The sequence below is a fragment of the Nansenia antarctica genome (genome assembly GCF_963989245.1).
Source record: "Nansenia antarctica genome assembly, chromosome: 1".
NCBI lineage: Eukaryota > Metazoa > Chordata > Actinopteri > Argentiniformes > Microstomatidae > Nansenia > Nansenia antarctica.
In genome coordinates, this window is record NC_137674.1 from 95804832 (window position 1) to 95830703 (window position 25872).

Genomic DNA, 25872 nt, shown 5'->3' on the forward strand with positions numbered 1-25872 from the left:
AATATATTCATTTCGTCCCTGAACTGTTTTCCAATATAGACTCCAAGCCCATAAAAGGGTTTGCTTTTCATTTCTTTTTTATTTGAAGAGCTTTGAAATGCAAATGTTTGTTTCCTTACGAGTAAAGAAAAATGGAGAGAAAAGATCTTAAACGAGAAATTTGACGTGTAATATGAATTCTAGCCATTTTACATCATCTCTAACACAAACATACAGAAAAAACGTTCTGGGTTCACGGTGCAAGTCTTTTTGTGCTCTTAAATGAGTGTACCTTGGCAGAGAGCAGTGTACATATCCTGATGCTTCACCTCTCTCTTACTGCACTAACTTCATGTCTCAGAGCCTCCGAGGCTTGTAGAAGACTGGCATCTTTACTGTGGCCAGATTACCCATGTTTTCATGTAAAATGACAGGACTGTGCTTGTAAAAAAAAGTTCTGTAGAGACTTTTAAAAAAAAGGTCTGTAGCTAAATGGGTGTTTACTGCTAATGCTATCCACAACGTTGCTAATAAGACTGGTTGACTTGGTGGTTTTCAGGGTAAACACTAAACATTGCTTTAATTACACCCTTCTCCAAACCACTTTGTTTTAAAGGGATATGCCCTGGACTAGGCTAACCTGCTTTTAAAATATGTGGACTTATGCAACTACATGTTTTAGAAAGATTGATTCTTCCATTTAGTTTATAGTCTCAGCTTGTTTCTAGTTAGAGTCGAAAGCACTGTTTTTGAAAACAATGACTGTTATTCAAAGAAAATGACAAAAGATGTATTGTTCCCAGAATAAAGTATATCCAAACTTCCAGAAACATTTACAAATATTAAAACATATGTGTGTATTTTAGTTGGAAGACCAAAACCATGTAATTTCTTTGTAATCAGATATTACTGTGTGCATCAAACTAACAAAAAACATGACAGATGCATGAACATAAATAAAGCCAACTATAAAGACTATAATAATTCCATTATATTAGTCTAGTCTCATTAGGTTAGTCTCGTTAGATTACTGCCAACATCAATTGAAGGGACCATTGAGTTCAGTCTGCTGCTATGAAAACTCTATACTCAGAATATTGGAATTCATTCTGAGATTTAAAAAGCAGGGACAACTGACAGCGTAAACAATGATGTTTTAGTCAACTGATGTTTCAGTGTTCTGCTTTGCCAACAGCTCCATCCCCAAAGATAGGCACCCTGAGAGGAGCCTAAACTGCATGGAGTTCATTAGAGCACCCAGTGGTATGAAGATGTGGCTAAGCCTGTGTAAACAAAGAGAGTGTATGAGAAGACATGGGAGAATCCTCTCCGAGATGTGTGGTTGGCAACGCTCTACTCATGTGGAATGAGAAACATGTTTCTAAAGCTCCATCTGCAAAACCAATGGGGATTCTTTGACGGATTCAGGGATGGTGGGCGGGCTGGATGGGGGGGGGGCGATTAGGAAAGAGGCAACAATAAAACCTTTGACCAGACAAAATGGCTGTCTTTCATCATCATCATCATCTAAACTCATATCTTCAGATAAGATGTTTGTCTCAATTTTCGTAATGAAAATTGTCTAAGGAAGTCACGATGATGTAATCTTGTTTGACAATTATGCGATCCATTTGCTTTATGACTGCAGGGTTAGCTATAATGATTGTGGTTTGGCAGCGCAGTTGTCATGAGATGCAGTAATCTCTATACTAGGCCCATTTAGCACTGGTTTTGCTAACTCAGTCATTGTTGTTTTTTTATAATCAAAGTCTGTGATATTGTTTAAAAATCCAAGATATATCTACTTATACCTTCAATGTTTCAGGTAATCAATTTGCCAATCATCCCTGAACACACTGTTCCACCGCAATGGAAGTTACCCCACGGAACAACACACACACTGTCAAACTCCATGCATCACTCAACTGGGCTGGGCTGTGCACTGGGCTGCGTAATGTCACAGAACAAGCAGCAGGTATTTGTTAGTTAGTCACTGTTTGAATTAGCCCTGTCTTAAGCCAGGTCTGTCCGTTCAGGAGCAGCGCCGGGCTGTTTTGACTAAGCCGTCTCAGGGAGGGCCCGGCCATGGAGACTCCCGGCATTTGTAAAAGATTAGCAGGCTAGCCCTGGTGTAGTGAGTCCAGGTCAGGGAGAGTGCAGCCGAGCCGAGGACAGGGGAGAGAGGCGGTGAGTTCCACACTATCTCTCTCATCTGAGCGAGTCACACAGGCTGTTTGCCTTGTGTATATATGAGGCACAGGTATGTAATGTGATTTGGTTTTGCAGAGGGGGGTTGGGGTTGGGGGGGGGGGGGGGGTCCTAACAGGAGAGGCTGTGCCTTCAGGTCCCATTGAATGGTTTAACGCACAGTTCATAGCACAGAGAGCGTCAGAGCAGAGGGAGCGTCATAGTACAGGGAGCGTCATAGTACAGAGAGCGTCATAGTACAGGGAGCGTCATAGCACAGAGAGTGTCACAGCACAGAGAGCGTCATAGTACAGGGAGCGTCATAGTACAGAGAGTGTCACAGCACAGAGAGCGTCATAGTACAGAGAGCGTCATAGCAGAGAGAGCGTCATAGTACAGACAGCGTCATAGTACAGAGAGTGTCATAGTACAGAGAGTGTCATAGCACAGAGAGCGTCATAGCACAGAGAGCGTCATAGCAGAGAGAGCGTCATAGTACAGAGAGTGTCATAGTACAGAGAGTGTCATAGTACAGAGAGCGTCATAGTACAGGGAGCGTCATAGCACAGAGAGCGTCATAGTACAGAGAGCGTCATAGTACAGACAGCGTCATAGTACAGAGAGTGTCATAGTACAGAGAGTGTCATAGCACAGGGAGCGTCATAGCACAGAGAGCGTCATAGTACAGAGAGTGTCATAGTACAGAGAGCGTCATAGTACAGACAGCGTCATAGTACAGAGAGTGTCATAGTACAGAGAGTGTCATAGCACAGGGAGCGTCATAGTACACTGAGCGTCATAGTACAGAGAGCGTCATAGTACAGACAGCGTCATAGTACAGAGAGTGTCATAGTACAGAGAGTGTCATAGCACAGGGAGCGTCATAGTACACTGAGCGTCATAGTACAGAGAGCGTCATAGTACAGAGAGCGTCATAGTACAGACAGCGTCATAATACAGAGAGCGTCATAGTACAGAGAGTGTCATAGCACAGAGAGCGTCATAGTACAGAGAGCGTCATAGTACAGAGAGCGTCATAGTACAGAGAGCGTCACAGTACAGAGAGTGTCATAGCACAGGGAGCATCATAGTACAGGGAGCGTCATAGTACAGAGAGTGTCATAGTACAGAGAGTGTCATAGTACAGAGAGCATCATAGTACAGGGAGCGTCATAGTACAGGGAGCGTCATAGTACAGAGAGCGTCATAGCACAGAGAGCGTCATAGTACAGAGAGCGTCATAGTACAGAGAGCGTCATAGCACAGGGAGCGTCATAGTACAGAGAGCGTCATAGTACAGAGAGTGTCATAGTACAGAGAGTGTCATAGTACAGAGAGTGTCATAGTACAGAGAGTGTCATAGTACAGGGAGCGTCATAGTACAGAGAGTGTCATAGTACAGGGAGCGTCATAGTACAGAGAGTGTCATAGTACAGGGAGCGTCATAGTACAGGGAGCGTCATAGTACAGAGAGTGTCATAGTACAGGGAGCGTCATAGTACAGAGAGTGTCATAGTACAGAGAGTGTCATAGTACAGAGAGCGTCATAGTACTGGGAGCGTCATAATACAGAGAGTGTCATAGTACAGAGCGCGCCATAGTACAGGGAGCGTCATAGTACAGAGAGCGTCATAGTACAGAGAGCATCATAGTACAGGGAGTGTCATAGTACAGAGAGTGTCATAGCACAGAGAGCGTCAGAGCAGAGGGAGCGTCATAGTACAGAGAGCGTCATAGTACAGAGAGCGTCATAGTACAGGGAGTGTCATAGTACAGAGAGTGTCATAGCACAGAGAGCGTCAGAGCAGAGGGAGCGTCATAGTACAGAGAGCGTCATAGTACAGAGAGCGTCATAGTACAGGGAGCGTCATAGCACAGAGAGCGTCATAGTACTGGGAGCGTCATAGTACAGAGAGTGTCATAATACAGAGAGCGTCATAGTACAGAGAGTGTCATAGTACAGAGAGTGTCATAGCACAGAGAGCGTCATAGTACTGGGAGCATCATAGTACAGAGAGTGTCATAGTACAGAGAGTGTCATAGTACAGGGAGCGTCATAGTACAGAGAGTGTCATAGTACAGAGAGTGTCATAGTACAGAGAGTGTCATAGTACAGAGAGTGTCATAGTACAGACAGCGTCATAATACAGAGAGCGTCATAGTACAGTGAGCGTCATAGTACAGAGAGCGTCATAGTACTGAGAGTGTCATAGCACAGAGAGTGTCATAGTACAGAGAGCGTCATAGTACAGGGAGCGTCATAGCACAGAGAGTGTCATAGTACAGAGAGTGTCATAGTACTGAGAGTGTCATAGCACAGAGAGTGTCATAGTACAGAGAGCGTCATAGTACAGAGAGCGTCATAGTACTGAGAGTGTCATAGCACAGAGAGTGTCATAGTACAGACAGCGTCATAATACAGAGAGCGTCATAGTACAGAGAGCGTCATAGTACAGAGAGCGTCATAGTACAGAGAGCGTCATAGTACAGAGAGCGTCATAGCACAGAGAGCGTCATAGTACAGAGAGCGTCATAGTACAAAGAGCATCATAGTACAGAGAGTGTCATAGTACAGAGAGCGTCATAGTACAGAGAGCGTCATAGTACAGAGAGCGTCATAGTACAGAGAGCGTCATAGTACAGAGAGCGTCATAGTACAGAGTGCGTCATAGTACAGAGAGCGTCATAGTACAGAGAGCGTCATAGTACAGAGAGCGTCATAGTACAGGGAGCGTCATAGTACAGAGAGTGTCATAGCACAGAGAGCGTCATAGTACAGAGAGCGTCATAGTACAGAGAGCGTCATAGTACAGAGAGCGTCATAGTACAGAGAGCGTCATAGCACAGAGAGCGTCATAGTACAGAGAGCGTCATAGTACAAAGAGCATCATAGTACAGAGAGTGTCATAGTACAGAGAGCGTCATAGTACAGAGAGCGTCATAGTACAGAGAGCGTCATAGTACAGAGAGCGTCATAGTACAGAGAGCGTCATAGTACAGAGTGCGTCATAGTACAGAGAGCGTCATAGTACAGAGAGCGTCATAGTACAGAGAGCGTCATAGTACAGGGAGCGTCATAGTACAGAGAGCGTCATAGTACAGAGAGCGTCATAGTACAGAGAGTGTCATAGTACAGAGAGCATCATAGTACAGAGAGCGTCATAGTACAGAGAGTGTCATAATACAGAGAGCGTCATAGTACAGAGAGCGTCATAGTACAGAGAGCGTCACAGCACAGAGAGCGTCATAGTACAGAGAGCGTCATAGTACAGAGAACGTCATAGTACAGAGAGCGTCATAGTACAGAGAGTGTCATAGTACAGGGAGCGTCATAGTACAGAGAGCGTCATAGTACAGAGAGTGTCATAATACAGAGAGCGTCATAGTACAGAGAGCGTCATAGTACAGAGAACGTCATAGTACAGAGAGCGTCATAGTACAGAGAGTGTCATAGTACAGGGAGCGTCATAGTACAGAGAGCATCATAGTACAGTGAGCGTCATAGTACTGAGAGTGTCATAGTACAGAGAGTGTCATAGCACAGAGAGCATCATAGTACAGAGAGCATCATAGTACAGAGAGCGTCATAGTACAGAGAGCGTCATAGCACAGAGAGCGTCATAGCACAGAGAATGTCATAGTACAGAGAGTGTCATAGTACAGAGAGTGTCATAGTACAGGGAGCGTCATAGTACAGAGAGTGTCATAGTACAGGGAGCATCATAGTACAGAGAGTGTCATAGTACAGAGAGTGTCATAGTACAGGGAGCGTCATAGTACAGAGAGTGTCATAGTACAGAGAGTGTCATAGTACAGAGAGCGTCATAGTACAGAGAGTGTCATAGTACAGAGAGCGTCATAGTACAGAGAGCGTCATAGTACAGGGAGCATGGCTGAGTTCTCTGAGAGCAGTGAGAAGTAGTAGAGCAGTGAGAGCAGTGAGAAGTAGTAGTATCAACATATTTTTTTAAATTACTTTTTACTGTTGTTCTCCAGGATGCTTTAGCATCTACCTCTGTACAGTACATTTCATGTTTCGCTCAGTTTGGATAGAGAGGGATGTACTATCATATTTGAACAATCCCAGTTAAGGTGTGTGTGCTTTATAACACAATAAGAATGACTCCACATGCTCCTAACCTATCATTAGCCAAAATACTAATGAAAACCAACTGTGCGGGAACAATAAAATAATTTGTCAAGGGAAAAGGGTGCAGATAAATTCTGCAAAGCGTTTTCCAATTGGCCAAGCCTTCCGAACTCCGGGCCAACAGCTCAGCACCTGGCTGTCAGTGCTTTAACACCGCCTAACTTCATTTCAGTTTAAAAAGCTACAATGTTAAATCACTGTCGATACGAGTTCAAAGAGACTGATTAAGGATTTTTATCAGTGTTAGTCAACATGAGCAGTACGCTGACTTTTTAAGGGCAAAAGTCAGATAAACAGAATAAGAAGGAAAAAACGACCCTCTCTCCCTCTCTCCCTCTCTCCCTCCTCTCTGTGTCTATGAGTCAGTCTGACTGACTGAACACATACTGGGGAGAACGCCAAACTTCTCTCCCAGATATTCTTGTATCTTGAAGTGATATATAAGAATTGTTTCCTGTTGCGTGTACATTTAAATGGAAGCCTTGTGAGCCCTATGTGTCCTTTCTATGTAGATCCTGATCCTGAAAAACACCAGCAAATCAGTTATACGGCCATGGCTTCTCTTGATGGTCCGTGGCTCCGTCGTAAAGGGTGAACGTAGAGCCCAGAGAAGGGCCATAAACGTCAGGCCAGCTAGGACACTCAAATGACCTGGTTCCTATTAGAGCTCAGTGAGATTGTTTTCTTTTCCACTTTTGCTGCAGCCAAAATGAACCTCCTTACCCTCAAACATCCCACACACCCCACTAACCCCCCGCCCCCACCTCCTTTGTTGAATCCAACTCCTTTTCAAAGCTATAGTAAGTCAGATGTGTGTGTTATCGAAATCAGATGCACATACCTGTACAATACATGACACACTCTCTCACACACACACACACACACACACACACACGCACAGCCATTCACTCTGTCACACACTCCTACCCACATACTGTGCACACATGTGAGCCTTGGCTGAGCACTTTTGAGAGAACATTCAGTGTTCATGTACCTGTCCATTTCCTGTTCCCCTCTGTGCCCAGCACTTCAGCTCTGAGACACACACACACACACACACACACACACACACACACACACATTGCTCACTTCTAAAACTGCCAACAGTAACTCCCTAAGAGATCCTAAGTGTCCAACATGATGTTTGCATTAAGTAGCTTTTTATATAAACTGGCTGCTGAGTCTCGAGGGGAAACGTTTAGCATGTAAATGAGGTGGTGCATAGGAAGGGCAGGAGATCTCTCAGGGTGATGGAACTCATGGTCTCCAACTGGGCCGTATGACCTGAGACGTATTCTTGATGTACGATAACACAGGGAGTTGATACAATATCATGATTGATAAGATTATCTCTTACACATGCCTTCCAATACATCTCTCTATCAACTAGTCCATCTTAAGTAGAAATTAATTATATGGAAAGCAACACCCAGGCAGACTTCCTAAGACCAAGTGAGTCAAAAGATGATGGATGCAGATTCCATATTCCAGTGGAAACTTCTGGATGAGAAATTAGCTCATCTGTGAGATGTGGTTTCAACTCCAGAGGGTGACATGAAGCAGAGATCTCTGGGAAGACAAGTCTGCAACATTGGTGTAAAAGCTAAAAGCCTAAGTCATCTTACATTCCTCCAATCCCCCCAAACCCTGTAAAACACCAGAGCTAGTTTGGTTCTACGGGCCATGAGAACTGCCATAGAAATAAACAGAAATGACATCTGACGAGACCGAAAGAAACAGAATCCCCTTAAAGTGGGGATCCCTAGTGTGAATAGTGGATGTCCACAGCACTCAGATTCGAGCGGTCTCGAGTAAATATGCCGCTAAGGGGGATTCTCATGAGTCCGGTTCCAGACAACGAGAGAGTATAAAGACACTTTACAGTATTAAAGTCCATGGTGGGAAATTGCATCTCCTTATCGTGTATAGCATCTCCCCACTCCGATATTAACCCACTGAACAGCGGCCCCTCATTTCAAATAATAATTGAAGTCTGTAAAAATAACCCAGAGCATACTGAGGAGATCACAGCACTGGCATAGAGCCTCCAAACTTTATTAACATCCAGTGTTGGTCTGGCGCTGCTCCCAGTCCCAGCTCAACCCTGCTGTAGGGATTAACCTGAACATGGCATTGGGCCCCATCCACTTCCCAAGTCCTCCACTTCCTACCAGCACACAGACCAGTTTGTCCAGGTGACCTTACACAGCACAGCAGGGCACAGCACAGCACAGCACAGCACAGCACAGCACAGCACAGTACAGCACAGCACAGCACAGCAGAGCACAGCACAGCACAGCACAGCACAGCACAGCACAGCACAGCACAGCACAGCACAGCAGAGCACATGGGGCTAGCTACTATGAAGAGCTATAAAGACACACCTCGTGAGCTTAGAATGATAAGGTTCTATCTCCGTCTAGGGTAGTTCAGAGATATTGAGCGTCAAAGTTTTTACATTCCATTATGTTTTGTGAGATGGAACCTTTGTATTTTATGAATTACTAACTCAAAAATGCATTAATAAAGACCTAATGGATCGGATTATGTAAAAAACTCAATTTTGACAAAAATTGAGATAGAACCTTATAATTCTAACGTCACGACCTGTGTACAGTAGCTCATGTTTCCGTAACTGTGTCAGGTACATATCTTGTGTGATTATACATTTGTTTATTAGCTTCAAATTTTAAATGTTCCTGGTATTACTACAACCCAGGCTGTACAGTAGTTCACTAGTCCAGACAGTCAAAAACGATGTATTTTGCTTCCTTAAATAGGCCTGACTGAGCAGTCGTATTTAGTTTTGTCAACATGACCATAGGGGCCCATTCATTCTGGATATATGTCTGCACCACTTAATCCATAATCCATTTTTGTGCTTTCAAAATTCAAAAATGTGTACAGCGTAATAAAGTGACTTTTTAAAAAAGTAGGCACTTTTGTTTGGCTCAGAGAATACACATGTACTATAACTTACAAAACCAAAATATTAAGCAGTACTAAGTGCTCCTCTAAATGTATGGATTAAAAAGTAGTGAGTAACAGTAATACCATTTTTCTTTCTTCAGTTTATGATGGATGACGACCCACATCATTCACAAGCATTGCAAAAGCAAAGTGTTTTTTCTGTAAACAAACTTAATTCAGTGCTTGCTCATGTGCTGTTAATAGTCCAAGGAAAGCTCGCAGTGTAATTTAATATTGAGCAGGGCTGGATTGGATTGCAGAGGACTAGAGAATAACTAATTCTTCCAGAAAGCTGGGCTTTTATTAACGAGCAGTAATAAAATATATAAACTGCACTATTAGACTTTATAATGTCTTTCATAGTCCTCTGGGGCCGCGCCAGCCAATCGGCTGGTCCGCTGAGTGGGCACTGCCCCATGGCAGCTTCCTGGCACAAACGCAGAGTGAACAACATAGAGGATAAAACTGAGCCTTTTGGCTGATTTCTCCTCTTCGCTAATGAAGGCATAAACCAGCTCTGCGAGCATCATGTTTGCCCGTTTGTTTTTGACCACTCAGATGAAGCCAATGGTTGATTGGGTTGGTGATTAGTCCCTGACATGCCCAACCTTGTAAAAAGCTGTTTCAGACACTAACCACAGGAGAGCTCACAGCTTCCCTGTGTATTCAAATGGAGAGCAAGTTTTGACTGCTGCTATATGCTTTTCCCCCGCTGTTGTTGGAGTTCTAGTTCGTTCTAGTTCGTAAGGCTCTAGTACAGTACATAGCCAACTGTATCAGTGCTTGTTGTGAAAGCTGCTTGAATCATTATCGTATCAAGCTAAGAAAATGCTGATATAGGCATTTTCCTGAGCAAAAGAACAGCATATAGTCAATTCAGGTGACCAAATCTGCTCGGTCACACAATCTTGAGTCTCTCACACAATCTCCTATTCTTCTCAAGGGAAGAGGGTCAACTGAACCAAGACCATAATGGCAGCCACATCTCCATCCCTCTCTCCCCCGCTGCAGGGAGCCAGCCTGGCCTGTCCTCTCTGGGCCCGTGGAGTGGTGAACGGCCGTCTCACTGCCGCAGAGCTGAGCGGATTTTTCTTTGATGAAACAAACCCGTGGCGAGCCAAGAACAGCAAGTGCCACAGCCGAGATGTAAATCAAAAACCCACCCGTGCGCTAAGTCATACACAGAGAGGTCTGCAGACGCAGTCGCTGCTGTCTGAAAATGCATGAGTAATACAGAATCTATGGGTGTGTGGTTAGCTGTGGCATGCCTCTCTGTAGAGAGAGAGGGATGGGGGGGGGGGGAGAGAGAGAGAGAGAGAGAGAGAGAGAGTCACCCCCTTCATCTCTGCTAGGAGTCAGTAAGAAATTTCAGGCAAAACAATCAGATCTATTTCACATGAAAGAGGAATTTAATCCGCCATATCAAAAAAAGTAAAGTGCGGGGTGAAACTTTGAGTGATTCTCAAGACAAGGTTCAGGCTAAAAATACATTTTATGATGACACATCTGAGCCAATGCTGTTTTTCCTCGATCAGTCCAAGCACATTTCCTCTGGTAGTCCAAAGATATTTCGACACTCATTCAAACCAGATCATATTTTTTGCAGAATGACTGCTGGGAGTACATTGGCAGAGAGACTCATGCTCTTCAGAGTCAGGATGCCTTTTGTTACTGTGACATGCCATAGTCATACCACACAAATCAAGTAAGAATGAAAACATTTGACTTCCAAAACATTCAAGAGAGGATTCACCGAAATACAACACAACGGTAACTTTTAGAAAAGAGAGAAAACTGTGGAAGTACAACAAGAGAACATTGGTGTTATACACAATAGCTATCGCTCTTTGTAAAGGGAACAAACATCTTAGTATCTTTCTTAGTTTCTTCACAAAAAAGTAATTGTATCTTATCTGATGGGGTGTGTGTGTGTGTGTGTGTGTGTGTGTGTGTGTGTGTGTGTGTGTGTGTTCATGCCTGCGTGTCCCCTCACGGTTGTGTCAAACAGAATTAAAAAACACAGCTCCAGTTGCTTACTCAGAGAACACTCCAGCGGAAATGCTCTGTCACCATAGCCTCACATAAATAAAGGGCTTTAAAACCCACCACAGCAAAGCTGATGCAACACACACATCTACATCTCCGACCATCTTTCTTTCCACAAACGTCATTTTGTATTCCTGGGACGTACAGCCCAGTATGTGTTTGTGTGAACTATGAGGTGATTCACCCTACTTTGCTGCCAGATCTCAGGGTGTTCTCTTGCTCTCTTGTGGCTGTTACTAAGGAGGTGCTCTCATTGGTTCATCCAGCATTTTCTCCTCTCCTGCTCACTACTCAGCCAGACTGAAGGTTTACTGGAATACTGCAACCTCATCATCATCATCATCATCATCATCATCAGCCTTTATGAATCAATGGAACATGCTGCAAACATTACACCCTACTACACCCCCTGATCCCAGGCAGGACGAGCACATTTAACCATGCCTCATGGCTGAGCTCATGCGAGTCACACAGTGATGTGGGCTGGAGCCTGGAGCCCTGGGAACTCGCGAGGGTGTGTAGATTAGCCAGCACTGACACAGTCAAATGGTGTCACTGTCAGGACCGTCTCAGCTCCATTAGACCAATCTGTTTGAGAGTTTTATTGAGAAATAATCAAAAGAGAGGCAATATCCTGATCTAAGCTTTCATGTGGATGACAAGTAGATCTGTATGGGCAGTTAGCGATGGTATCTGCTCTTGGTTGTATCAGTGTATCTCCTAATCGACAAAAGCACTTGTGATTGCAGCTCTATCATGGGTGCTTGACGTATAGTGAAGTATAGAGTTGATCTCAGAGGATAGGAATACAGTCTAAGCAACCATGATCCAGTAGCAACTCAGAGTAAGCTTTGCAACAGTCCGCAGTTTCCCATAACACTCAGATTATCACTCCTCATTCTGAGGGGCACAAACGTCTGCTGGGAAAAACACAGGAAACTAACTCAGTTTAGGGGAATTCGACATGGGTGCCAATGCCACTTCATGCAGAATGACCAAACAGTGTGTGTGTGTGTGTGTGTGTGTGTGCGTGTGTGTGTGTGTGTGTGTGTGTGTGTGTGTGTGTGTGTGTGTGTGTGTGTGTGTGTGTGTGTGTGTGTGTGTGTGGGTGTGTGTGTGTGTGTGTGTGTGTGTGTGTGTGCATGTGTGTGTATGTGTCTGTGTGTGTATAAGACAGTGTGAATGTTTGTGAGGAAGTAGAGGAAGTTGCCGCATAGAAATGTTAATAGTAACTGCAAGGACTCACTCCGAAGTCCATTACTCATCTTTTCATGGGCTGAATCAACAGACAGACCGGTGCATTTATCTGACAAAGTGTGGGATTCCAGCACACTGCTCAAATTCAAACATTTTTCTCAAATAAGCTCACAAAATCTCAACCAACATTGACCCAGCCAGGAGAAACTTTAAAAAGGTATCAAATGATGTTAAAATAAACACCTGAAAAGACATTCATTTAAACATTAGACTTGTTTTTTTAAGTTAGGTAGGTATTTTTCTTCGCAAAATAAATATTTTCTTTGCTGGTGGGCACTGATATTTATAGTACAGTAGCCTGGTACAGTAGCCTCATGATACCGATTATCAACTGTTACCGGTACCTTCAGTAATAAATGTCCTATTCTTATAAAAAAGGCTTTTCTTTGACACTTGAATATATTAATTCTAAATATTTTTTTCAATATTAAAATGCCATACAAATCTTGAGAAGTTGTATTTATCTATGAGCATAATATGTATTCCAATTCCAGCATTAGACATATTTGAGAAGCTGGACACTGTATCAGAGTCTAAGGACCCTCAAAAGAGTAACAGATATCAGGACAAAATAAAGATTTTGGAAATTCTTGCCCTGAGAGAAAATAACAATTTACTTCAATATCAAATAATGTATACTATACAATGTAAATGAAAAATTTCCTGAAAAACCTGTCTGATAGTTGGTCAATAGTGCCTCTCTGTCTAATGCTACCAGCCCACTCAGGCTGCCGATATCATATGGACCTCTAATGATGTGTGATCATCGCAGACTGCTCTGTTCAACACAGCTATCCCATCTCAGACTTTGAGTATATCCCCAGTATGTGACTGTTTAGTTACATCTGGCCCTCAGAGTTTGGGAATGACTGGAGATGTTTGATCATTTAATTTGGTTTGTACTGTAAGCTCTAAACATATGAGATTTGTCAGATTTGATGCAACAGGATACAGGATCAGATCTTGGGGGAAAAAGACAGATTCATCATTACTACAGTAAGGACAGAGGAAAGTACACTTTTTAAAACAAATATTTGATACATCTAAAATTGCCTCACTTCTCTAATTAAGTGCAGGCTCTCTGCAGTTTACATCTAGAATAATGATGGAACATTCAGATAGAGACCCTGTCTCCTCCACAGAGAGAAGCATGAAATAAGATCAGGCTGAGATGAAGCATGATACAAAAGCACGATGTGTCCTATAGATCATCTACTGCACATGGACTAGACAGAACTCCAAAACCTGAGAATCTATACCTGGGGTACGTCATAGGGCATTCAGCTGCATGGCCAGCTAAACAGAATACAACCCAAAACTTGTCAATTCAATTGATGTCACAACTTTACATGCCTTCAATGCCTACAAAACAATTCCTGTAATTAGTTTAAACGTGTGTCAGTGAAGAAATGTCAGTAGTCTAATCAGATTAAGAAAAATATTATGTTGGCAAATGTGGTTAGCCTGTGCCACTGCTATAGGACGGCCAGGTTTTGAAGCCACCCGTAGCCTGCGTTGACAGTAACCTGCCCTTGTGTTACTCAGTCTATTCTGCAGTCTTGGAAGAGCACTTAAGTATGTTGATGTTTGATATGTTTTTCAACATGGCAATAATATTAATATTATAATAAATGTAATCGTTTTTCCAGTTTCTAAGAAACATCTCAGTAGCTCATTGGTTCTCTCTGGTTCTCAAAGGAAATGAAAAGAAGTGTCTGAATATTCATCCACATAGGCAATAACCTAATCCACAATGTGCATATTTTGCATTCCCACATTTACAGAATGCAAGTTCAAAAGCATAGCAAAAACAATAAGTTGATTCATGCTGGTTTGGGACAATGGTGAGGGAACAATTGTATACCAAGACCTCATAAATGCTGAGACACATTCAGAGACATATGGTTTGTGTTTAGCAAGAAGAAACAATAATCAAATCCTTTGAGCCTCTTTTTGCTTAAGGATGATTGCTAATATAAAAGTCAGTTTTGTATAATCATAATTTAGGATGGGCGAGTAATTACCTCCGCCCTCTCCTGCACAATAACACTCTATAAACAGGGAGTCATTCACAAAGACATGAAGACTATTCTAGTTTCCACATAGTCCTGGTTAGTAATTGTGTGTGCTCATGACTGTCGTTAGGAGACAACCAGGAAATGAATCAGATTCACTGAAGTCAAAGGCCTAGGTATGGAAGTTCCCATGATCACTCACTGATGATAAGAAGAACAGAACTATTTGCACTTTATCATTTTCAGTTTTGTGAAATAGCCAAATACCCTCATGCATGGCTTTTTTTTATGAAATCAAAAAATACACAAATTACATTTGATAAAGACACAACAATAATGGATAGGACATCAAACGTGGTCATCTGCTAAACTCAAGATCATCTTAGCCCACTGAGCTAAAGCTTGGAGGTGTTAGTGAAAGACTTTAGGAACGTCTTTAGGTCCTATGCAAGGATACTTCTCATCATGGGGCTCTCTGACCATCAACGCTCCACCACTACACATTCATATTATATCTCACCATTTAATTTAATCTCACCTATGTACACAAAACTGTTCAACAGTGCTAACATGAATGGGTATAGATTATGAGATTTGAAGTCCCAAAAACATGTTCATTCTTAAAATGTTGCAATGACTACTTAGGAACACCTTCAATACCTTAAAATCCTCAATAACAGGTAATTCAACTAATAAGAAAATGAAAATAAATGTATTCTTCAAATTACCATAAATTAGCCCTATACATACGAAATGTATTAATATGAATCATGTGATAAAGCTATGTTTGTTTGTAATAAGTGCCTTTTCCAATATGCTATGTAAATACGCTATTTCTAACAGCATAACAGGATAAAGCACTAGAGATGTTCAGATGTCCTCACACCAAAGAGAGCATGTCAAGCACTTGCCCTGTGAGTGCAGTCGCATCTGTTGGCTTCCACTCACAGCGGGAAGCGCTCTGGCAGTTACTCCACATGTATCACTTCACACGGCCGTGTGTTGACTTGGCTTTGATTGTGGTGTTCTTTATGAAATTGGCAAGATTACGATATGACCTCTGTGCTTAATTAACTAGGATGTTATCTCAGTATAATCCACCACTGCAAACAAGGATCTGTCAACAAAATATACAGTGTAACTGGATCAAAGGGGGACATCTGTGCTCTTAAGGATGCCATATGTGGCCGACTAAAAAAATAAAGTAGTATATTATTTTTTAATTCCGACCATTTATCCGACTTATTTCCAATACTCAGCTAAAATTATTGTAAAAATCTAACTTGCAAATGATTGATATTACATCGTATTATGCAGTAAATCGTTATAATGACACCCAAAATAATTGCAATACAATATTGATGATGATATAGGAGGCGAAATTGAGAGGCTTCAATGAGAGGTTCAGGTTTAGGCTAATTGACCGTTCAGACGTTACCTTGTCCCGGTGACAGGGAGAAGCACGCGCGGGAAGCTTTGGCTGTCAGATGGGTCTTCTCCTGAGATCCATAGCGCTCCTCGGACCCGGCGGGTCGCTTCGGACTGGGACAGTGCGTTTGACTCGGGTTGTTGTGTGGGCTCCTGCAAATCGGAGGTCCAAAACCATCGTTTCCTACGCGTCTCGCACAGATGTCCGATTTACTGCTATACATGGAGAGAGTCAGCTCCGTGAAGTCTGTGAACGACGGGGTTTGACAGTGACTGACCATTCCGAAGAGAGCTGAGGACTTCTGCATCGGAATTGCGGTTTTCCCAGTGTGCAAGCTCTATGTTCACATTTACCTGCGTTCGGAGAAATAAAGAATATCCCCGGTTAGGCCACATCAAAGCATCTCCAAAACCTTTACGCACGCTTGGCACGGGAATTCAAATAGCCATTCAGTAGTGTAATCATTTCAGTGATGCAAGGACAGAAACGTTGTATGTGCACTTACCTTATCAATAAGACCTCGGAAGGGAAGAATATGAATGCTCTGTGTATATCAGCATCTCCGGCCAAATGAAAAGAAAAGCGAGTGCCGACCGCATCTTTTCTAACTTAATGTTTTAGAGTGATCAGAATAGGCGATCAAATCTCAGCATCCAAAACACGCGTCTTAAGAATTCGCTCTGACTGACACTGAATGCGTCCATTTAGTCGGCAGTATTTGAGTTAATGTCTCTTTGCGCCTATCTCTTGAAGATATCGATCGAGAACCGTTTTACAGTGGAGAACTGGTGTGCTGAAATGTTGCCGTGGGAGAACCTGCGTAGCAGCAAGTCGTGGACAGGTGCCAAGGTAATTATTAGAAAATCACTGAGAACCATCCATGCCTCCTAGTCGTCCATTGGCCCATGTGTTTCAATAAAAACGCCTCAGTCAGGTAGTGATTATGGAACAAAATGAGTTTACATGAGTTGACACTATGGAATATTAGAGGAAAAAACTATAGCCTTTAGTTTATGATATGATAGATTATTTTACGCAAGAGTCAATTATGTTTGGTTATAGACTCTCCACCACACACACACACACACACACACACACACACACACACACACACACACACACACACACACACACACACACACACACACACACACACACACACACACTAAGGCAACTAAGAAAAATGTAATGTATTCAGAGATCAACAGGGGCATCTGAATGAGATACGAACATAAAAATAAAATAAAATGTATCTGTCCATTAATCCCTCTTGTTCATATTAAGGCCATAATACTGTAATGTTTCATTACATGATGGATCAAAAGGAAGAATGTGTGACTAATACTCGAAGTAGTCTAGGTTGAGATTGATTTTTCGTTTTTCTTTGTTTGATTAAGTAAGCCGCTATTATTATTATTTGATGTAGTCCTATTGCAGCAATTATGTAATTCTAAGTGAATTGAATATGCATTTGCCGTGTTATTCTTAAAATGTGTTCGATCTAAAATATGTAATATATTATATATACAAATAATAATACAACAATAATATTCGAAAAAAGGTTATACAAAAAGAAAAGCTATGTGATCATTCATAATCATCTTGATCTTTTTGGTGGGTGAATTAAATGCATTGGCCTAGTTCATTTTGGTGAATTTGTGTTTATTAAATAGGAGCCATGAAAGAGAAAATGTTGGCTAAATTAATTTCGACGGTAATATGGATTGTCAATAAGTTTTGGAGCACATGAAAAAAACGTGTTCAACTATTTTAATGATGATCTCCACAACAACATCGAAATAAAATGTTGGCTAAATATCTGAGGTTGACTGCAAAGGGAAACAAATCCGCCAAGTAGTCTACAGTTAAATAGCGCCATCTTGTGGATAATGTCGGATAGGTCCAGCAAATACAAGTAGCAGAGGTTTGACCACATTGTAATAATACTAGGTCAGAAGAACACTTTTGAAATAATGGGCTCTAATTTTTTTTTATTTTTTTTTTATTTAACTGCGCATGATATATCAATGAATTGTTTATAATAGCCTTCTATATGCCTTAACGGCATTTATTTGCTTAGGATTGGGCTACCTTTTATTTATGTGAGCCTATACTACCGTATGGTTTTATACATGCGTTCACATGAAGCATTTTACGGTAAGTCTATATCTATGACTGACCAAAAATGAATGGATAGGCTCAAGAAATATGGTCGTAACTTGGCCTACATATTCCACCATCTTACTTTAGTCCATCCAGTCATATATATATATTAGACTATATTAGGGGTTAACGTGTCGTTCGTAGGAGCGAGGTGGGGGAATGGTATTTGTTTGCATAGGCTACAACGTTATATCACCGATAGTCAGTCTTTATTTCGCGTACTTTGGGCCAAAGTGGCGACAGCAAACGAACAACATGAAGTTAATGAAATTGTACTGTAATCTGTTAACGCTATGCAGTGTTTTCTTTGGAATTCTGCAGATTCTGATTCACTCCCTTCTGGCAGTTGTTTCGCCCAGCTTGACTAAGAAATGTATTTTGAAGATAGGAGAAAAGCTTACGATGACTGAGAACCCGAGGTTCAAGTATGAAGATTGGGGACCAACTTTTAAGTCATTTAACTTTTTCAAAGCCATTTGCAGTCACGCTTGGTCTTCTCTGGGTGACAACGCTTTTCAGGGCTACGAGGCTCCTGACTCACCTGTGATTACTTTGGACGGCAAGAAGACCAGCATCTACAATTACATCAGAGGTGAGCGAGGTCTTCTGCGGTTTTGCCTAGGAGGTGGACAAGGCTACTCATTTAGCAATTCCCGTTGTAATCTTTGTGTTCTGCTTATTCTTCCACCATAGACAAGAGACCACTGGTATTGAATTTTGGAAGTTGCACCTGACCCCCGTTTATGTACAAACTTGAGGAGTTCATGGGGCTCATCAAGGACTTCAGCGATGTGGCGGACTTCCTTGTGATCTACATCGCCGAGGCCCATTCAACAGGTAGCTTTAGAACCAATTGATCAGGGTCAAACACCCATGTTATCACTTCCCATAAGCCATACCCTAGCTACAACTACCACCACTGGCGGACTCAGGGGGGGGGGGGGGGGGGGGGGCATGGGGGGCGACCGCCCCTCCTGGTGCCCCCACGGTTGAAAAACGTCCCTCTTAAGTGCCCTTTTGAGTGGCGAAATTAGAGGATGTTCCCTATTGGCTGCCCTTCCAATGGTCTAAACTTGACCATGTGCACTGATGGGGTCCCATGTTGTGCAGTAGGTGCCTTTTTTTTCTTTTCGCCCCTGCCCTTCAAACAGCCTGAGTCCGCCACTGACTACAACCACAACCTATTTGGGTTGCACATACGTTTCACACAAAGACGAAAACAGAACAATACACCGACGCACTCTGGTGAGTATTTGGACTTCATTCAAACTTTCCGCAAGGAAGAACAAAGAGTCGCAAAGATCGCGACAGACGGACGTTTTTATTCAGCGAGTGCGGCGGTGTGTTTTTCTGTTTTCGTATTTTTGTGCAAGCCCTACCCTAGGGATGTGATCAATAAAACGGTTATCTAGATACGATGTTTTAAGATGTTTGATAGTGGCTTGATTAGAACTATCAAAAACATGTCTGTTTGTTTACTCATATGTGTATCACTAGAATAGTATGGTCTGTCTCTCCTTCAGATGGTTGGGCTTTTGCCAACAACGTTGACATAAATAAACACCAGAACCTGGAGGAGCGCCTGGCAGCAGCTCAGCTCCTGGTCAGAGAGGACCTCCTGTGCCCTGTGGTAGTGGACGTCATGACTGATACCACGTCCTCTAAATATGGGGCCATGCCTGAGAGGCTCTACGTGCTGCAGGCAGGAAAAGTTGTTTATAAGGTGTCGATTTCTTTAAAAATTAAAGAGTTTAATGTAGCAAGATTGCATAAGCAATCTGCTTGCGTTTGAAAGAGAGAATTGTAAATGACTATTTGCAAGCATTTTGTTTTTGTTTTCTTCCTTGCAAGCACACATTGTGACTACCGGTATGTCGTTTTAAATTGAGATCTGGGAGAAAGGGCGTCTGGAACTCAACCAAGAATGTTGACATATATTACATACAATATGCAATATACAATATGTACATACATATTGTTATGTACAGTATGTAAGTCTGGGCCCTGAGGTGTGTTTCTTCTCTCTTGTGAATTTCATAGGGAGAGGCAAATGGCAGCTTGCCACACTCTGGCCAGTGACCCCACCCCGCCTTGTTGCTTTCATAGTATTTGCAAGTTTAGAATGTAAATTCAGCTTGCTACCGTATACAACCATCTGCCTCTTCTCTTTTCTCAGGGGAATCCGGGACCTTGGGGCTACAGTCCTGAGGCAGTGCGCTCCTTCCTTGACAAAAGCAACTAGAAGGTGTCCTTCACAAAGTCACATTGTATTGTTTGTTTACCTCTGACTGACGGCATGTATTGGTTTGTGAGTTGGGACATTCCCTCCATGTTCATGAGTGATGGGTACAGATCAAACCTTTGGAGTCTGTAATCTGATGAAGAGAAACATGAGATGTTCCTGTGTGTGTGTGTGTGTGTGTGTGTGTGTGTGTGTGTGTGTGTGTGTGTGTGTGTGTGTGTGTGTGTGTGTGTTGCTCAGACCAGGGAGTTTTATAGGAAATTAAAGGATTGTAATTTTCGATTTTGTATGTGCCCTAATTCCCAGATGATCGTCCTCACACCTGCCCCCTTTGTGCTTGAGGAGATCTGATCTGAGAGAATTTAATAGGTGTAAGCAATGTGGTAAAATCCACCTGACATAAAAGAGGGCCAGGTAAAGCTATTAACACATTACTTATACCTGTGGAAAGATCTCAAGAAGTGCATAGGTGGTAGGAACTAGGTGTCGATTTGAAAGGGATATTGTCATTAATGATTGAGATAATATGTATTAATTATCTAACTTTATTAAACCAAATAATTTAAAACAAAATAATATTTCTGCAATTTAAATGTTTTCAAAGTATAGATAAATAGGTGTATAAAAAAGGAAACAATGTCTGCTATAGTTGGTATATTTGTATCTGATATTTTACATTATACGGGTCAAATTAAAGGAGCACCCTGCAAGCACTCTGTACGTTTGTACGAAATTGAGTTAGAAGTTCCAAAGAACAACATCCTTAAGTTTATAAAACTCTATAATAATAATAATAATATAAAACAGAGTTGTAGTGTCAGACATCAACTGTTGTGTTTTTGCATTCATGCACAATTCGAAGAGGCGACCAACAGAGACAGGAAAAACAACATGTTTGTATGCAAACCGAGTGTTAGGTAGGACACCCCATTTTTTTTCAAAACCAAAAACAGTTTGGACATTTGTATTTATTTCAAAGGATCTCATTCCCTGATTGCTACCGATTAAACATAGCTATTACAACCATTAAGGAAGCTTTTAGAAAGCTTGCATGTTACATACTAGACCTAGGTTTACAGTGATTTGGTCTCCCTGCGGCTGTGGCTCAGGAGGTAGAGCGGGGCGTCTAATGAGCCGCAAGGTCGGCGGTTCGATCCCTGCCTCCTGTCCACATGTCGAGGTGTTCTTGAGTAAGTCACTGAACCCCAAATTGCTCCCAATGAGCGGGCCGGCGCCTTGCATGGTAGCTTGCTGCCATTGGTGTGTGAATGGGTGAATGAGAGGCCATTGTAAAGCGCTTTGGAATAAGGCACTATATAAGTGCTGTCCATTTACCATTTACCCACTGTGCATGACACATTGTCTATGCTTTTGCATGCTTTTTACATGATGATTACAGTACAAACCTCTGGACATTGATTAATTTAAAGTAGGCTCCATGCAGAAGGCATAGGCGTACCCTGCTGCATTTTAATATGCAGTTTTTGTTGTTTTTAATATTGTTGATACCTCACATGGTTGTAATGTAATGCCTTTGTAATTTTGAGCACATTTGAATTCATAATATGTTGGGGTTGTGCAGTGGTGTTTTTAACCCCAAAATGTTGGTGGGGTCACTGTCAGAAACACTCAGAGAGGCATACTTTGAGCATGCGCACAACCATTTTCCACACTCAGCGTTTCACTGACAAAAAGGGGCCGTACAGGACTGGCCCCACTACCATAGAAAACAGTAGCACTGAGCCAGCCAGACAGCTGCGAAAAACAGCTAATTTCACGCATTCAGATCTTCCATACTCAAGGAAAATAAGCTAAAGCACAACTGTGAAAGTTTAATTCACCAAAGATAATATATATATATTATATGTGTTGTTTACCTCTGACTGACCCCAAGTATTATTTTTCACAAGTTGAAATCAAAAGTCTAAGACTTTTTCTATGTAAACAAAAGGCCTATTTTCTCTCATTTTGTTCACAATTTTAAAAAAAAATCTGTGTTAGGGTTAGTGAGCACTTCTCCTTTGCCGAGATAATCAATCCACCTGACGGGTGTGGCATATCAAGATGATTATTGCACAGATGTGCCTTAGGCTGGTCACAGTAGAAGACTGTAAAATGTGCAGCTTTATCACTCAGCACAATGCCACAGAGATGTCTCCCAAGTTATGTGGGAGCGTGCAATTGGCATGCTGACTGCAGGAATGTCCACCAGAGCTGTTGCCCGTGAATTGAATGTTAATTTCTGTACCATATGCTGTTTCAGAGAATTTGGCTGTACATCCAACCGGCACACCTGTGCAATAATCATGATGTCTAATCAACATTTACATTACATTTTACATTTTTGGCATTTAGCAGACGCCTTATTCCAAAGCGACTTACAATCAATACATTTGAATACTAAGCATGTGAATCAGCAGTCCACTATTCGTTGCAGGAAGAGTACTCTAGCTCGGGCCCGGGGCCACTGATAGAAGGAAAAACCTTCTCCCTATTATCGCCTTCTACTAAAACTTTTTTTTAATTTTTTAATTTTTATTACTGGAGAAACTGAGAAACAGTACAAGGGGGGCAATAGAAGTTCTTAGGGACACAGTAGAGGGGAAAGCGGGTGTCTTTAGGAGACGTAGTGGTGAGGGTCAGAAGATGTCTCAGGAGGAGCAGTTAAGATGTAACCTGAAGAGATGGGTCTTCAGTCTACGACGGAAGATGGGTAGTGACTCTGCCGTTCTGACAGCCGTGGGGAGCTCATTCCACCAGCGGGGAGCCAGTGTTGTGAAGAGACGTGATCGGGCAGCCCGACTGCTGTGTAGAGGAGGTGGGGCCAGTCGGCCAGCCGAGGTGGAGGAACGGAGTGAGCGGGCAGGGGTTTGGGGGGTTACCATTTCAACATCTTGATATGCCACACCTATCAGGTGGATGGATTATATCAGCAAACGAGAAGTGCTCACTAATACAGATTTAAACGAATTTGTCCACAAGTCGTTTTCCTTTCTCAAAACCTACTGCAGTTTCATGTGGTCTTCTCTCAGTCAAGAAGCATTCCATGGCTCCTGACTCACCTGTGTTTATCTTGGACAGCAAAGAAGAGAAGCATCTAACAGGGGTGCCCAATACGTCGATCGCGATCGACCGGTCGATCGCAAAGGTAGTATGGGTAGATCGCATGGCATTGAACAAAACGGGGGGGGGGGACATTTTTTAAAAAAAAAATGAAAAAAAAATATGAAAAAGAAAAAAAAAGTTCGCCTATCATCCATCCTCACTATGGCTTTTGCCACTTGATTGACGTACAGGTAAGCCAGTCTGAGATCTGATCTTTTCACCTACACCTAACACGCGGTTCACCACGCATGCGCAGTCAACAGCACCAACTACAAAATACAAAATACCGGCGAGACTAATTACCTAGTTAGCCTTCCAATTTCTACTATATACTATATAATACTAAATAAAGGCTATATGGAATGGAATGGACTTTATTTGTCATTGCTACAGTACAGGTACCAAACAACGAAATTTAGGAGGGGAGGCTCCCCTGGTGTTTAGGAAAGGAAAAGAAAACACATTTTAGAAAAAGCATAGATGCATAAAATCACAAGAAGGTAAGGAGCTGGTTTACATCAATAAAGGCTATGTACACAATCCACTGTACTATACTGCACAGATAGTCAACTAGGGTTGTCATATTGCACAAAAAGTATTTTTTCACATTATTTTAAAGTGTCACAGTTTGCAGGCTTGAAAATGTACATGTTTGTGCCTCAGCACTAGCTGCCATACAATCCGTCCGGACTGTCCTGGGCCCAGAACTTAGGCCTTTTCTGTGTTCAGGGCCTTGACGGCCCTGTGGTAGAAGCTGTTCTTCAGTCTGTTTGTCTTAGCGGCCGGGGTCCTGTACCTCCTGTTCGAGGGCAGCTTGACAAAGTGTTCGTGCCCAGGGTGGGTCGGGTCCTTGGAGATCTTGGAGGCCCTCCTGAGACAGCGTGTTTTGTACAGCTCCTCCAGAGAGGGGAGGGGGGCGCCGGTGATCTCCTGTGCTGTTCTCACGACTCTCTGTAGCTCGTTTCTCTCCGCTGTTGTGCAGCTGTGGAACCAGTTGGAGATGCCGAAGGTGATCTACAAATGAGTGGGGAAGCTGGACCAAGTAAGAAACCAATAACGTATAACTTCCATCCAGAATGGGAGGAGGACTTTTTTACACAATGTGATATTGGAAATGCGTCTGTCTGATCAGCAAATCTACGATGGCTATTTCGAAGAAGGGAAATGTGGCAAAAGAGCGAAAACGTACGGCTGCAACGATAGCTTCTTATCGCGTCAGTCACGTTCTTGTTATACACAAGAAGTCATTCAAAGACGGCGAAATTGTGAAAAAAGTTTCTCGAGGCTGCAGATTGCCTTTTCGATGACAGATCCACAGTGGCTGATGACACCTTGCAACCAGCTCCTACAGCCCTGACTATTAGAAACTAGCTGCCTCCTCCCAGTGCCAGGTCTCCCACTAAGGTAGAGAAATGCATTTATTTCCTCCTTTCAAACTAGGGAACTACCTGTTTTGTATCTGGTTTACTTTTCTGTTTGTTGGATCAGTAGTTGGCTATGGTACTGCAGACTGGCTGTCAGTGTGTGAGTGAGAGAAAGTGAGTGTGTGTGTGTGTGTGTGTGTGTGTGTGTGTGTGTGTGTGTGTGTGTGTGTGTGTGTGTGTGTGTGTGTAAGAGAGAGAGAGGGGGAGAGAGAGGGAGGGTTTGTGCTATGGCTCCCTATGCAGACTGGCAAATGTGTGTGTGTGTGTGTGTGTGTGTGTGTGTGTGTGTGTGTGTGTGTGTGTGTGTGTGTGTGTGAATGTGTGTGAGCGAGAATAGCAAAGAGGGAGGGTTTGTGATGGTCTTCTCCTGTGGCTGTGTGACAGAGAGAGGGAAAGTGTATTGTGAGTTTACTATGCAGGCTGGGAACTGTGTGTGTGTGTGTGTTTGTAGTACGTGCATGTACGTTTGCGATGTTGAAACTAGACTGGTAGATCTTGGCAGACTGGCTACTTGAAAAGTAGATCTTGGTTCCAAAAAGTGTGAGCACCCCTGATCTACAATTACATGAAAGGTGAGCGAGGTCTTCTGTGGTTTTGCCTCGGTGGACAAGGCTACTCATTTCCCTGACCTCTGGGCTACAGTCCTCCTGAGGCAGTGTGCTCGTTCCTGGAGAAGATGAAATAGGAGGTGACCTTCATCATCAAGTCACATTGTATTGTATTTGTTTACCTCTGACTGTCATGACAGTATGTGTTGGTTTGTAATCATACACTCCACATTTGAGTTGGTACATTCCCTCCATGTTCATGAGTGATGAGTGCAGATAAAACCTCTGTAACCCGATGAGGAGAAACACGGGGAGGTGTTTCAATCAGGTTGTGTGTGTTGGTCAGACCAGCAAGTT

The 25872-nt window shown here is 42.6% G+C and overlaps 2 protein-coding genes across 2 annotated transcripts in view; one reads left to right on the plus strand and one right to left on the minus strand.

The window, feature by feature from the left end:
• Positions 1-16340, minus strand: part of glis1b (GLIS family zinc finger 1b) — a gene marked incomplete at both ends in the record, with an annotated part of 57325 nt that extends 40985 nt beyond the window's left edge. Inside the window, one exon of the mRNA XM_080527781.1 lies at positions 16043-16340. Coding sequence (XP_080383907.1) covers positions 16043-16340 — 298 coding nt within the window. The remainder of the gene's footprint in view (positions 1-16042) is intronic.
• Positions 16341-18435: 2095 nt separating this feature from the next.
• On the plus strand, positions 18436-20897 carry dio1 (iodothyronine deiodinase 1). The gene is made up of 4 exons (XM_080550503.1): positions 18436-18788; positions 18890-19033; positions 19720-19919; positions 20373-20897. Exons 1-4 carry the CDS (start codon positions 18452-18454, stop codon positions 20436-20438), a joined length of 747 nt encoding a protein of 248 aa, XP_080406629.1. The 5' UTR covers positions 18436-18451; the 3' UTR covers positions 20439-20897.
• Positions 20898-25872: the final 4975 nt, after the last annotated feature.